The sequence below is a fragment of the Manis pentadactyla genome, chromosome 16, assembly GCF_030020395.1.
Source record: "Manis pentadactyla isolate mManPen7 chromosome 16, mManPen7.hap1, whole genome shotgun sequence".
NCBI classification, from domain to species: Eukaryota; Metazoa; Chordata; class Mammalia; order Pholidota; family Manidae; genus Manis; species Manis pentadactyla.
In genome coordinates, this window is record NC_080034.1 from 6,174,083 (window position 1) to 6,189,182 (window position 15,100).

General features: G+C 37.5%; 1 protein-coding gene across 1 annotated transcript in view; it reads left to right on the forward strand.

Annotated features, from left to right (window-relative positions):
* The window catches only part of TMEM30A (transmembrane protein 30A), a 30,924-nt gene extending 16,768 nt beyond the window's left edge, over positions 1-14,156 (forward strand). The window contains exons 2-7 of the mRNA XM_036916186.2: positions 1,397-1,504; positions 3,734-3,841; positions 7,240-7,327; positions 8,286-8,429; positions 8,987-9,193; positions 11,550-14,156. Coding sequence (XP_036772081.1) covers positions 1,397-1,504; positions 3,734-3,841; positions 7,240-7,327; positions 8,286-8,429; positions 8,987-9,193; positions 11,550-11,743 — 849 coding nt within the window. The 3' untranslated portion in view covers positions 11,744-14,156. The remainder of the gene's footprint in view (positions 1-1,396; positions 1,505-3,733; positions 3,842-7,239; positions 7,328-8,285; positions 8,430-8,986; positions 9,194-11,549) is intronic.
* Positions 14,157-15,100: the final 944 nt, after the last annotated feature.

The window sequence follows — 15,100 nt, forward strand, 5'->3', positions numbered from 1 at the left end:
TACAACTGCCCTTAAAAAGAAAATCTATTTTAAAAAATTCTTACAATGGAAAATAAAACTCTCACTTCAGCTCTCAGTCCAGGTGTTCTGACACCAGCTGGTACACAGCAGTTCGGTTCTGTCACTAACCACCCGGGTGCGCGTCCTACTCCACAGGTGGGAGGGCATGGTCCCCAACAGCGCTGCTACCCCTTCAGACAGTAGCCGCAGGCCAAGGCCCAGGCTACCCACATTCCAGGAAAACCAGCCTCAAACCTGGGGTGTTCCCAAGACCTCCCCCCCTCGCAAGACTGCCCTCACTTCTGAAGCCAGGTGCACATTGAGACTTTCAGTCCACCTGCACTTCTGATCCGCTGGCTGTAACCCCAGGGTGGGAGCAGGGCACAGGTTCTTTGACCCCTCTCAGTTTGGATAATTTGCTAGAATGACTGACAGAACCCAAGAAAGTGCTGTATTTAAGATACGGTTTTACTACACACAGTGTGAATGAGGACCAGCTGGATGAAGAGACACGCAAGGTGAGGTCTGGGAGGGTCCCAAATTCAGAGCTCCGTGCCCTCCCCCCATAGAGCCAGGGCCTCTCGCTCTCATGGCATCGATGGCTAAACCCACCAGGAGGCTCCCTCCTCTGTGCTGCTGGCGCCAGAGTTTTTACTGGAATTTGGTGATGTAGGATGATTGACTAAGCATTGGTCACATGATTGAGCCCAATCTCTAGCCCTCCCCCTCCCCAGAGCTTGGGCCGAAGTCCCCGATCACACACGGTCTTTCTGGTGCCCAGTTCCATCCTGAGCCATCTCCTTAGCATCAGCTCTAATGTGTGAATCAAGCGGCTTATTAAAAACAAATGCCCTCCTGTCAACTGGGAAATTCTAAGGGTGTTAGAAGCTCCCTGCCAGGAAGCCAGGACAACAAAGATAAAACAAATTCTCTATTATATACCAGGATTTTAAAAAAATGGTAGCCCTCGAGAAACCTCATTTTTTTAAAATTTGAAAATGTACCATGGAAAGTGGAGATGACTGAATGTATTTAAGATTGGAAAATGTAGAGCAGAAACTGATATGCTGATCTTGTATTATCTCGTATTTTAATTGTTTGGATTTTATAGCTGTTTTAAAATCCTTATACATCATGCAGTTTGAATTTATATTTATCTTTTTTTTGAATAAATGTCTTTTGGTAAAAAGAGATTTACTTGGAAAAATGCACTAGTAGAATAGCATAGGATTTCACAGTTTTTACTACCTCATGTTGTCAAATAAACAGATGGCCTTAAAAACAGCCTTTTCTGGGCATATAGGTTGCTTCATTGGACTCATTTTCCTAATAGTGAGTTATTTCAAAGAGTGACCACTTTCCCCAGGAAGTGCTCAGGTGTGTTTTCCTCTTGCAGATTGATTATACCGGAACAGACCCTTCCAGTCCCTGCAATAAATGTTTGTCTCCAAATGTGACACCGTGTATTTGTACCATTAACTTCACACTGGAACAGTCATTTGAGGTTGGTATTTCCAAGTAATGTCTTAGAAAAGCCATGCTTTTAAAAATACTGATACTGCTTTAAGTCTTTTTTACTAGTTTTCTTCTTGTGAAGAAGTCAGTTTAATTCATTGGAGTTCATACACCTTTGAGGAAGATTGTTTTGTTGGACTGTTGCATTATGCTGTCTGGTAATTAAACACATGTATTTAAATAGTTTAGTACTTTGTATACTGCATTTAAAACACCATATTTATCCTTTTCACTGCCCAAATCAGTTTTATAACTGCCCAAATCAATTTTGTATTAAGTTTATGTCTCTATCTTCTTGTATTTTAAACATTACTGCTTAAATTGTTCTGCCTACCTTTAATACTAAAACAAATTTTACTTCAGAAAATAAATACTAATTCACCCATCATTTAATTGCATTGTTTATCTGTCAGATAGGAAGCATTACTGTAAGTGCAAACACCTACTGAAGCCTATTGATTGTTATGTCTTGACAAGTAGTTAGAACACCGCACATGCCTGCACTGTGTGTGTCTGTGTGTGTGTGGTTGTGTGGTCTTTTGCATTTACACTTATCTGTTATTCTTAGACACTGAGCAGATGCTAAAGGAAATGAAGATTCAGAATAGGCATGACAAGACCCGTCTGCGCTTTCCTTCGCCTGGAAACTGAACTTTAAAAAATTATTGTTTTATTCTTCAGGGAACAAAACTGCTTTACTACATGCCAACTTTCTAGATCTTTCTGCATGTTAGAAAGGCAGGGATGACTGTCTTGTCTCTGCTAGGTGGTTGCCACCTAGTGGTTATATATGCTCTTGCCCTGGGATAAAGGATGCTGACACTGCCTTTTAAAAAACATGAAAATAAATTTGGGAGAAGACAGGAATTTGTATTACTTTGTTTCAACAGAAGTAACATAAATTTAAAACCTCTTAAAAACTCAATTTTTTTCCAATATAATGAACAAACTATAAAGATACATTAAGTTCTGCTTTTGTCAGAACAGACAGAAATAAAGAAATGATAGGGACTTAACAATGTTTTAGAAGCTCCGTTACTTTTCTCCCCTATCAAAAACATGTATTTCAGAACTTCTCTTCTGCAAAGGGGATCATCAGATTCATTCTTGTGGGCTCTGTGTTCCTTTATGAGCTCAACCTTTGAACTGGACTAGCCTTTTCAGGGAACTCCAGGTACATTATTTTGTCTCAGTAAACATTGAAAGGCTCTCTTTTCAGCTTGGATGTTGAAGTCACTGTACTACATCTTATGAGATGATGCTTTTTTTTTTAAGCATATGTTTTTGTTTCTGTGATATACTTTTGCTAACCAAAAATAAATAAATAATTTCTTTGTAAACATTTTCTTTATATAGATTGGGAATGTTTGCATAATTTGACATTTGTAAATCAAGCTTTAAATATACGATCATGTATATGAAAATAGTAAACCAAGTAAAGCATACTTAAAATGTTACTGAATTCCTTTTAATTGGTAAGATTATAGAGCTAGCAACTAGTTAGGAGAAAAGAGCTCACTGTTTCTGCTACCTCTAAAAAATCTTAGACATTCAAGATGGTTTTGTAGTATCTTCTAAATAATTGTAGTGTATGTAGGTTACCCTTTTACCATTGTAAAATACAGTTTAAGTATACGTAGTTATTTCCGAGTTGGCTCTATTGAATACATTACTTTTCTTGATTATTATAATAAAGCAACTCATTATCTTATATACCTTGCTAATTATTATTTTATTAATTACGAATATTATATAGTCTTCTGTTGAGAAATTTATGTCCGAATTCAAGTTTGGGGTTTACTTAGACAATAAATGAATGTTTGACCATTATCCCTTTGAAAAGCTAATGCTAATTGGATGAAGACCAATTTGAATTAGAGAAAACTTTAAATTTCAAATACAGCAGAATAGGCTATTAGATTCCTTGAGAGATTATTACCATTTTTTAACATTAATAGTGCTTCTTTGAAGTCTCTAAGGATATTTTTAAAACATACTCTTAGGTTTTTGTAACATATCTTCTTTCATCTTATTTACAGTTCATACTGTTTTAGATTGCTAAAAACTGGTAGGATTCACCCCCAGTAACTTTTTAAGTTATAAATTCTAAACTAGTGAAGTCCAAATTACATAAATTACATAGCTTTTATGTATGCATGAAACAACTATTATACTTAATATTTTTATATGAAAATTTGTTCCCTTTCTGTTTCTTTAGGGCAATGTGTTTATGTATTATGGGCTGTCTAATTTCTATCAAAACCATCGTCGTTATGTGAAATCTCGAGATGATAGTCAACTAAATGGAGATTCCAGTGCTTTACTTGTAAGTGAAATGATGGAATATGAAAATGCGGTATCTGTGAAATAAAAACATGGTAATTGTTCATTAAGAAATGTTAAATTTAATCATCTTAGGAAGTAATTAAAGTATTACTTGTTCTGTATAGTTTAGTGAGGGTTTTTATTTAAAAAAATGTTTTCCCTGGAATTTGTACAGATTAATGATTTCTTAAGCCAGAGGGCCATGATGGCCTGCTTGTTTCTGGTAGTGTCAGTGCTTTATTAACCTCTTTTTAATGGGGTTCTGGTGAGTCTAGCATTCTAGGTATACAAAATATCTTGTTCTGTTTGGCTTTGTTCAATATTACACTCGGTAGGAATATGTCAGCAAGCCACTTTTAATTTCTGAGGTTGCATTTTAGAGTTGAACATGTGTGCTATCCAGTTGTTAACTTGTGGGAAGCCTGAATAAGAAGTCCAGAGGGTGGGTTTCTGAAAAACAAGGAACTTGAGAAATAGAGATTGCAGAATTCTCCTCAGCAATATGTCAGTGTCTGCAGGGGTGGAGCCCTAACACACCTGTTTTTAACAAACTCCCCTTCTGACGCTCAGCCTGGTCTGGAAATCTGTGAACTGGAGGATCTTAGTTTCCTGACTGTTGTTGAACTTTCCCAGAAGTGGTTGATGCCCATGTATTTTGTGTTATTGTTGATAGAGTCGCTAAACCTTGAGCATTCCAGAGCAGCTTGAGATCTCAGAAATGGTGTATCTTTTAGAATGTGATTGAAGGCCGTATTGTGACCAGAATTGTCCTGGTAGTCAGGTAGCTGCCCTACACTGTCCTGACTGGTTTTATTTCTGGTTCCTGATGTTTGGGATCTTAAGAAAAAATGAATCTATTTAAAGATTCTGCCATCTTAGGATGAAAGCAGCTATAGACAGACAATACTTAAATGAATGGATGTAGCTGTGTTCCAATAAAACTTTATTTACAAAAATAGATGGTGGACTGGATTTGGCTGATAGCCTATCTTTTATTGATCCCCAGGTTAGATCAAAGTGTATGATTTTTTTAAGGCCATTTGACTTTCAAACATATTAAAGATTTTAAGATGGACGGATTGAAGTTCAAGTTACTTAACACTATGTAAGACCCTCCCCAGTGTGATTATTAACCCACCCCTCCAGCCTCATTGTTTACACTCTGTCTTTAATGGCCTTCGGCCTGGCTGCCCCGAGCCACATAGTGCTGCCCCCTAACCATTCCTGGTGACACGAGTAGTCTGCACAGTTTGGCATTTACAGTACATTTGCAGTTTCTACTTATGTCAAGGCCTGCTGTTTTCTTTAGTGGTATTGATGCAGGATATCTTCTTTACGTATTTGCTTTGTTAATACCCTGTGCCAAGTCTCAGCTTGCTTAACAAACTCTCTCCACATCGTATCCATTCTTGCCCTCCCCTTTAGGCCATTTTCTATAGAGCTGCCATAGTAATCTTTAAAAAAATATGAATACCATTTTTCTGCTTTAAATCTTTCAGTGGTTTACTTGCACTTGGAATAAAATCTTATGCATAACTCTTCAATCTCATCATACATCTTCTCCTTACTGCCATACCCTAACTACATTAATATTTTACCTTCTCAGAAATAATCGAGTTCTTTCTCCATGGCATGTATTTTTCTCTCTACTTAAAACTCTCTGCCTGCTCTTCACCTGGGTCTTATTCTTCTTTAGTTCTTAAGTAATACGACCTCCAGAGACAAACTTTTCCTTGTCATAGATTCTAAAGTAGCTCCTGCTACTCTTCCCCATTAATTGCTCACATACCATTTTCATAACACATAATTGCAGTTGTAATTATGTGTTCGATTACTTTCTTATCTTCTGTCCTGCCTGCTACACTGTAAGCGCATGAGGACAGGGAGCAGGATGTTCTCAGTTACCCAATACTAGCACCTAGGGAGCGCCTAGCATGTGGAAGGCTTTTAATAGATAGTGAAGGAATATGGACTTCATCATTATTTCATATTATAGTTGGTTGCATATGGGCCTCTTTATTATATTGTAAGCTACTTAAAAGAAGGGATTTCATATTTTTCATTTTTCTGTTTCTAGCACCTTGCATGGTCCGCGGTACATAATAGGTACTCATTAAATGGCTTTCCAAAGCCAGTTACTGCAAAGTACCTAACATTACTGAGTTCAGTATTAGACTCACAGGTAGTAAATAATATTTTCCTTTATAACTTCCTAAAGAATTCAGTGGCTAAAATATGTTTGCCCCCCCTGAAAGTTTCTATATTTAATAATCTTTTTTAAAAAAATCACAGTATTCATCAAAACATTAAAATAGTAATAAACCAGTTACATATTCTCTTTCTTCATGGTCTCAGAGTACTGACTGTATACATCTGCGTGGCTTAGGAACCAGGCAGTTGGGAAGTCAAATACTAGAGGTGAATGAGGTCCCCACCACGTGTTCTCTAGCCAGCCGCCTTTTGCATGCGTGCAGTTCTTTTTCCAATCTAGACAGAGAGGGTGTAGATTCATTAAGTAAGTGTTAGTTGGTAGTGGAATAGCCCTAAGAGGACTAGCAAGGGTTACCTTCAGATTGAAAATATCTTGGTCTGTTTGTGTGTTTGGAGACATGGCTTAATGTGACCGAGGAGTCTCAGAACAACTCAGACGTGCGCCTCATCTCAGACTCGGTAGTCTCCAGTTCAGCTCCAGGGCTGCTGCATCCCCTTGAGAGCTGTAGCAGTCAGAACCGGGTCTGGGGGACAGGGACGTGCTTCTTGCCTCACCTGCGTCTTTCCCTTGCACCTGGATATACAATTTGAAGAAGACGGGTAGATTCCAAGAATCTACTTTAGGCCCCCTACCCAACCTTTCCTTCCTTTCTTCCTTCTCTCCCTCCTTCCTTTGACATAGGATTTAACCCCAAATTATACAATTTGTACTTACCTGTTTGTACATGTTTATTTTATAAGTGAAACACAGGTAAATCAAGGGACCCAAAGCCACATAGGGTGTAGCTGGAACTAGAACCTCTGGTCTCTCCCCCTCCAGTTGAAGATTACTCTCATTATGTCACAACTGGATGGACAACAGTCTAGTTGATTTTGGGGGAGCAGAAGACTCTATGGTACGATTTCTATGTTGATAGGAAAATAAAAATGCCAGTTTGATACAGGCCTCTATGACTAAGTATATGCAAGGAAGGGTTGCATTAATAGAGTACAGTAATGTTAAGAAATAGAATATGAGTATTTAAATGTGATGTTATTATGGTCTGTTTATAATACAGACTCATTTTGTATGCATCGCAAATGAGAAACATGCATGTTTTGAACTTCTAATGAGTATATAGGGCTACCTTGTAGTTCTCCCAGAAGCCTAGGTAATAATTTCTCTCTTCTTTTCCTTCTGTATATCAGAACCCCAGTAAGGAATGTGAGCCTTACCGAAGAAATGAAGACAAACCAATTGCTCCTTGTGGTGCCATTGCCAACAGCATGTTTAATGGTATGATATAGATGTATGTAACAAATACAGATAAGTAATTAGGAAATGTATAGAGTTAGGAACATTTGCATAATCTTACGGATTTGATAGTCTAGTAAACATGAATGAGATTGAGAAATTCAACAACTTTGAGATAAATGTATTAGTTATTCAGTGGGGTATTATAATGTTTTGTGACTTTCTTTTGAGAATTCTTATATATAAGAGTCAATTTCTGTTTCTGGGAAGAAACTAACAGACCTGTTAATCTCTGCTAACCTTATTTTACATATCCTAAAAGGCAGGTTGCCTTTTCCATCCACTTTTTAAAATTTAGAACATTAAAAAGGAGCTACAGTTCATCAATGAAAAGAAACAAATGAAATTATTTCTAATAATATATTCCATTGAACCCAGTGTGCCCCAAATATTATCATTTTGGCACATAAATGATGGTATGTAGAAGTTATTAATGAGATATTTTACATTCTATATTTTTGTTAAATCTTCGCTATTTGATGTATATTATACACTGACAAAATGTAGTCATTCGTACCAGCCATAGTTTCAAGGGCCCTGTAGCCATGTAGCTAGTGGCTACCATGTTGGACAGTGTAGATAGAGAAGTAGATAAATCAGCAGCTATTGAGGAGCACATTTTTTAATGAAAAGGAGGAGAGGCAGATTACCTTGCAAATTGTTTTATTTGGTTTAATAATAAAACATTTGACTTTATCACATCAATTAGCCATATAGAAAAGTGACCTAGAACTGTATTGAGGGACAACAAGTCCATCTAGGATTATAAAGCTGCAGTAGTTAATTGAGCTAAAAGTTATCAAGAGCAAATATACATCATACTCCTACTCTGTTACATCCACTTTTGGGAGCAAATACCAGATCCTCATTTCTTACAGTAAAGCAGGTACTATGGATTTTCTATAGAGACCTAGCAATATCTTCCTTTTCTTGTGTTTAGATACATTAGAGTTGTTTCTGGTTGGCAATGAATCTGATCCTATGCCTATTCATTTGAAAAAGAAAGGGATTGCTTGGTGGACAGATAAAAATGTGAAATTCAGAAATCCCCCTGGAGGAGAAACCCTAGAAGAACGATTCAAAGGTAAAGTGTTACTAGTAATCTCTTTACAATGTAAGGTAGGAGTTTTAATGAGGTACCTATAGCTTTCTGTCTTTAGGATCTTAAAGTTTATGCTTTTTAAAAAAAAATGTTTTTAAACCTCATTCATTGTATTTTCCTATAAGCATTTCAGCCGTAATCTTTTTAAATTGAGTTTTTTTAAACAAGCCCCAATTATTTATATAATCAAAAGTTCAAATTTATTTTTGTTTCTGTGCCTTGTTAATTTCACAGTGTAATGTTTTTTACAATTATATCTTTAAGTTAATTCATTGGCCTTTAGGTATATACTCAGTAGCCTACTTTTAAATCAATCAAAATTGAGATGTCAATCAAATCTTTGTAATCATTTGTTAAGTTCTTATGCAAAGAATTGGTTTTGTTCTAGATTACAAGACTTCCTTAGAATATGAATATAATACTTTTAAAATACCTCTAAAAATAAAAATATCCAGACTGTGTATTATGTATCTTTGTTAGAGTGAATTTTCAGTGAAACTCTTAGTAGAATTGAATATTCTTGTCTCCCCTGTTTTAAGGTACAACAAAGCCAGTAAACTGGGTTAAACCAGTATACATGCTGGATTCTGAACCAGACAATAATGGGTTCATAAATGAGGATTTTATTGTTTGGATGCGTACTGCAGCATTACCTACTTTTCGTAAGTTATATCGTCTTATAGAGCGGAAAAGTGATTTACACCCCACATTACCAGCTGGACGATACTATTTGAATATCACATACAGTATCCTTTTTTGGTCACATGCACAGATTCATAGAATTTGAAAGGAGTGTAGTCCAATCTTGTCTCAGTTATATGGCATGCTACTTTGTGTTTGAGTTTTAATCTGCATTTTTGTAAAAGTATTGTCTGTATATATGAGAAAATACCTTTTATATCTTCAGAAATGTCTTTAATTTTTATATGCTTTGTACTCAGGCCCAAGTATATTATTTGGTAAAATTATTTGAAATGTAAATGCTAGATATTTTTACCAGGGAGATTGTAATTGAGCCTAGTGCAAAGGCCAGTGAGGGAGTAAGTAAGTAGTGGTGCTGGGCTGTTGTGATACATATTTTTAGATACTAAAAAATCAGTGGATGTGTTAGTTCACATAATTGTTTATAATTATTGCTCTGTTCATAGTACCAAAACACTTTTTTCCATATGGATAATAGAATAACAGCTGTACCATCCCACATTAATAATTTAGGTGTACATTTTAGTGCTGATAAATATCATTTATGTCATCCTAATCCTGTGTCAACATTATGCTAAGTACTTCCCATACCTTACTTTATGTAATTCAAACATTATGAGGTAGGTGTCATCTCCATGTTATAGACAAGAGTGCAGGAACATAGAACATTTAAGTAATTTACTGAGGTTATACAGGTAATAAGAAAAGCTGGTGTTCAGATCAAGCTATTGACTCCGAAGGCCCTGATTTTCTGCCAGCCCCACTGTAGGGTGCACCCTATGTGGTTCCTCCAGATTAGTCACACTGGTCTGTAGTGGCCTGGATGCAAAGTCTTGCCTTAGAAATTTTGGTCACTACCTTTTATTCTAAACAAGTCTGCATATCTTTTAATCCCTAGCCCATTGCTTGCATATGTCATGAATGAAATGTTTGTCAAATATTAGCATTTAAAAGTTTGCTGATAATCTTTGCATTTTTTATTTTTTATAATCCAGATTAGCCATCAGTATATAACTTTATAGTTGTTTAGTAAATGGTCCTTTTCAAAATAAAGATATTTTTGGGTCCTTAGTCTCTTGATTTTACACCTGAGTATGTAACGGAATATGACCTGGTAGTGACAGACTGAAGGTGACCACGTTTTTGACACTAGGCCCACATAGATGTTTTGAACAGACAGACCCAGTTCAGGTGCTGGTAGAAATAACATTATCCTGAGCCAAAGTAGAGGGCAGCTTTGTTAGCAGTTGATATCCAGAGGCCTAGTAAAGAGTAAGTGCTGCCCCGGCATGAAGCCTGGAGCACAGTAAGGGGGAGTTCAGTGCACTTGGGGTTCCTGGTTGACAGGTCAGCTGGACCCCAGACATTGGGAAGAGAGCTCTTGGAAGGAAGCAGGCTGCCTCAGGTTGGTGAGGTGGGAGTTGGGGCCTGCCTGTTCGAACACCAGGAGTTAATTATCAGAATCAGGTACCAGGGAGGAACTAGGTGTTAGGATTAAGGCAGAAGTGCATTTTTTAGAGTTGGGGTAGAGAGAGGGACTAGCATGGTAGTTTGCTGCCTGGTCCCCAGAGTACTGGGTTAGTTAGAACTCTTGTAATCATTCTGCCTTAGTAGAGCTGAGCCTGCTGTTCGGGATCATAGGCCCGTCTGTGGGGATGGAGAGCTGCAGGAACTAGAGAAACATGCAGGGCCTAACGCTCGATCCAAAGGTCCTTTTGAAAAGATTGTAAACCTTTCTCTTGGGGGTTTACTGCTCTGCCCTCTTAGCACCATCCTGGAACTGGTCCAAAGAAACAGCTCACCTGATGTACTGGTGCCCATTTCTTACATCTCTAGTGGTCCACGCTTCACTTCTACTCTGTTTTAGTCATCAACTCTCTGTCACACCGAGAGTTTCATCACTGCTCCACACAAGCAAGTTAGCACTTCTGTAACATGCTTCTGACTTTGTGCTCAATGTCCTCTCACATTCCCTAACTGTACTCTTGCTACCCGTGCTGCTTGAGCCCCCAGAGACCCCTCTCCCTTCACTGCCCCGTGTTCTCCTGGGCTGTGCACCTCCTCCTCCTCAGTGGGCTCCCCTGCTGCTCACCTGAGCTGCCTCTTGTGGCTTTGCCCCTTCTGTGTAACGAGAGCGAAAGTGCCTGAGAAACAACCTGGCCCTTAGATGTGGCTGCGTGTACTTGTGAACTATGCTGGCTTTTACTACTAACATTAGTTTGTTAAGTCAGTGCTTCCAGATAATACTCATGTAATTAATTTGTGATTCAGAGCCAAGGAGCAAGGTGGCAGTATAGAGAATTACACCAATGAATTAAAGCAATGAAGTACCAGATTTTTAAGTTGTGTTTTAAAAATCAAGTAACTGGACATGGAAAAGTCTTCCTATACATTCTTCAGATTATCCTGTACATTCTTTTGATGGACGAAAACGGATGATCTTGAGCACTATTTCATGGATGGGAGGAAAAAACCCATTTTTGGGGATTGCTTACATCGCTATTGGATCCATCTCCTTCCTTCTGGGAGTTGTACTGCTAGTGATTAATCACAAATATAGAAACAGTAGTAATACTGCTGACATTACCATTTAATTTCATATTCTGAAAACAAATTTACTGCATGTGCATCCAGGCCAGTCCTATTCAACCTAGCTTTCGAGTGCTGATGTCTGGTTAGTATGTTATTTTTGAAGTTGGCACATAACTTTTTTTCTTTGTCCTTTGCATCTTGCTTATGGATGACTTATGAAAATTTATGACGGGTATAAAACAGATTAGTTCTATTGATCATGATCGACACTGTAGCTGCTGAAATGATGTCTGCTGTTGTTGGGACAGGCCAGCGATGCAGAGGCTCTCATGTGAAGCCCGCCTCCTGCCCAGTGTTCATGCTGTGTTGATAATACCATACTGACACATGATGCTGTGCATGTGAGCCGATTGTGTGAAGAAAGGATTACAAGGTGTATGAGTGTAATGACTTGTTAACCTTCTAGGATTCAGAGTTATGAAAAGATGAAGAAAGACCAAATCTAAATAAAACACTTCATCATTTTCATGTGTCATGTGTAAAGGCTTCAAGTGCCATCTTGTTTGAGGTGGTTCCTGTATTCAGTGTATCCAGCGCAGTTCTTTGTCAAGCTTAGCTTCGATTTTCAGGACATGCTTACCTTGTCCAGCGTAGGAATTACTACTCATGTCTGACGAGGTCAGGGAGGAAAATTTAAAATTCCTATTTCTATTTGGTTAAGGTTTTGCAGTCAGGAACCCCGACTCACTTGATAAGTTTTTACATGTGATCATTTCCCTTGAAGCTTGCACTTCATAAGGGATGAAAGAATATAGGTGAGATGAGAAAATTTATTGGCAGACCTTCGTCTTCTGCCTCAGCTGTAAACCAGATGTAAATGTTCAAAGGAGCTGTTTTCATTCTTGTGGTATTTAACATTCAAGAAATTTACTTCAGCATTGAAAATACCTCAGCTGGTTTTCCTTGCAGGTAAGTGTTTTGACTTAAGTACTAATATGGCAGAAATTTTGGAAAACAGCAACCTTCATTTCCTCTGTATTCCTTCTGTTTTTGCGCATAGGTCAGACGGGGTGGTGTACATAGTGCCTGTTCACCTCAGTTAAGGCACTGGTTGTTTTGGTTGTTTTTCTGAAGATATACTTTTAAAAGAAGTTCTTTCAAGTTTCTTAAATAAATTCTGGAGGTTTTGGAGTATGTACATGACAATTATAATATATATGGTTGAAGTTATTTTCTGTTAACTGGAATTATTTTAATTTACTGAATAAATGCTGTAATTTGCTATGGAACTTATTCTTGAATGTAAACTTATTTTTTCACATGCATGAAAATGTATGTCTTAATCAGAGATGGCTTAATTGCCCTGAAATTGCCTTTTTTTTTAACTAAAAATTTAACTCATAACATTTGTATAAAAGAATGCCTATTTATTCAGTTTGTAATGGTTTTCTTCAAGTTACATTTTAAATCAAGAGGTCTGGGTAGTGTATCAGTTTTGATTAATATTTTTTTAAAAATAAAAAATAATGTAATGTTTAATAGTAGAAATGTGCCATACTTAAGTTTTGTATGACATGAAATTCAGTTAAAATTAAGAATGTGTAGTTCATAATGACTTGTAACTGGTAGAATATTGCTTGCATGAAGTACTTAATTGTACCTGAAACTTCTGAGTGCACAGGGTATATTCATCATCTAAAAATACTCTTTGTTGTGTCGGCCCTTCAGAATATTGTTATTTACTCTGATAACTGACCGCCGTGAACATGGCATTTTATTAAAGGGATGCAGCGTGGGGAGAAGGGTGTCTTGCCAGTCCATCCGGACTGAGTTTGCGCTGTTTGTGGGGGAAGACGCTTGCATCTCTGTTCTAACTGGGGGACCACAGGTGCTGCTGAAGAAGACTCAACCTTCCAGCACTTTCCCATCTGTAGTGAAGATGGCATCTTAAAATACATTTGGAATTTTATCTATTTTACAAGTACATTGATGGCCTAAATTCCTCCCTGTGTTCTATGTAGCATTTGAGCCCTAAGGATTTCTTTTGCTAAATATGAAGAATATGGAACATTCATATGGCTCTGTGAAACACGGCGGGGTGCGGAAACATTTTTTACAGGCTTTATGCTCATCTTTCACAAACATTAAGTCGTATTCAACCTTCAAAGAATCATACTGCATTTTAAGACAGCTAGGTTAAGTAGAAGGCATTGAAGAGTGCATTAAAGTGTAGGAAGGATTTTGATATATGAAGTTTTCCAATTGAAGGAATTATTTAAAAATAAGTAAAAGCTAAGAAGTTTCATTGAAATTATAAGGCAGTTAAAAATAAATTGGTAAAAATAACTGTACTACCTAATAGAGAATTATTGAACCAGGAGGAGAGTAAACATTTGCTTATTAGTAACAGATTTTTTGTAACCTTGATTGTACTAAATGGTAATGTTCTGTGTAAATAAACATGAACGAAAGGAATTCTGCTGCGTTTAGGTGTCTCCCTAGGCAACCGCGCCCCAGCATTGTTGCCTGTGTTCAGCACTCAGTGTTAGCCCATGGTCACTAAGTCCACATTTTAACATTTCCATGCCTAAATTTGATTGCCATATGTGTATATGTTAATAATTTTGACAGCATTAACTGCAGGATTTTTCTGTATTAGTAAGAAACGTCTGTTCTTAACAGGAAGTGGTCGAATGCCACCTGGGTTATGGGCAGATGGGCTAAATTTGGTATCAGATCAAGGGAAATGTCTAGTAAGTAGAAAATGGACTAGAGGCAAGGAGAATGCAGGTAATGACGTGGGCAGGGCACAGGTGAAGGGAAAGTCATGCTAGCAGAAGGGAGCAGCCAAGGGGCAGGACTCAGGAGCACTGCTGGGCCTGCGTACCCCGTCCACGTGCAGAGGGCGCCCTGGGGTGCTGTTTGGCCTCTGCTGGTTAGGCTGCAGTGTTCTTTGGGAACAATGTCATTTTGAGGGGAGAGAGCGGGGGGTAAGGAAGCACTATAGAATTTTGATGCATACATGTGTATTGTAGAGTTTGGGTAACATAGTGAAGTGTATCAGAACCTCTTTTTAGTCCATGCCCCATTCAGTAAATGTAAAAATCACATTTCCCCTAATGTAATTTGAAATTTCAAACAAATATATCTAAAATCAAATCAGATCGTAGTGGCCTTACTGCTTTTACGTAGTTGTAAAGAGTTGTGTTATAAATTTACAATTTATCAATATAATGTGTACACAGTTAAAAGACATGAAGGCCTTATGATGAAAAATAATAGTTCCTGTCCCAACTTTCTTTACCTTACATAGACAATCAATTTGACTCCAAAAGTTGCTTCTTTTGGTATTTATCTTAGTGTATCCAGATAATTTGCCTATTCTTCTATTGCCTGATTTAAGTTTTAGATATTACTGT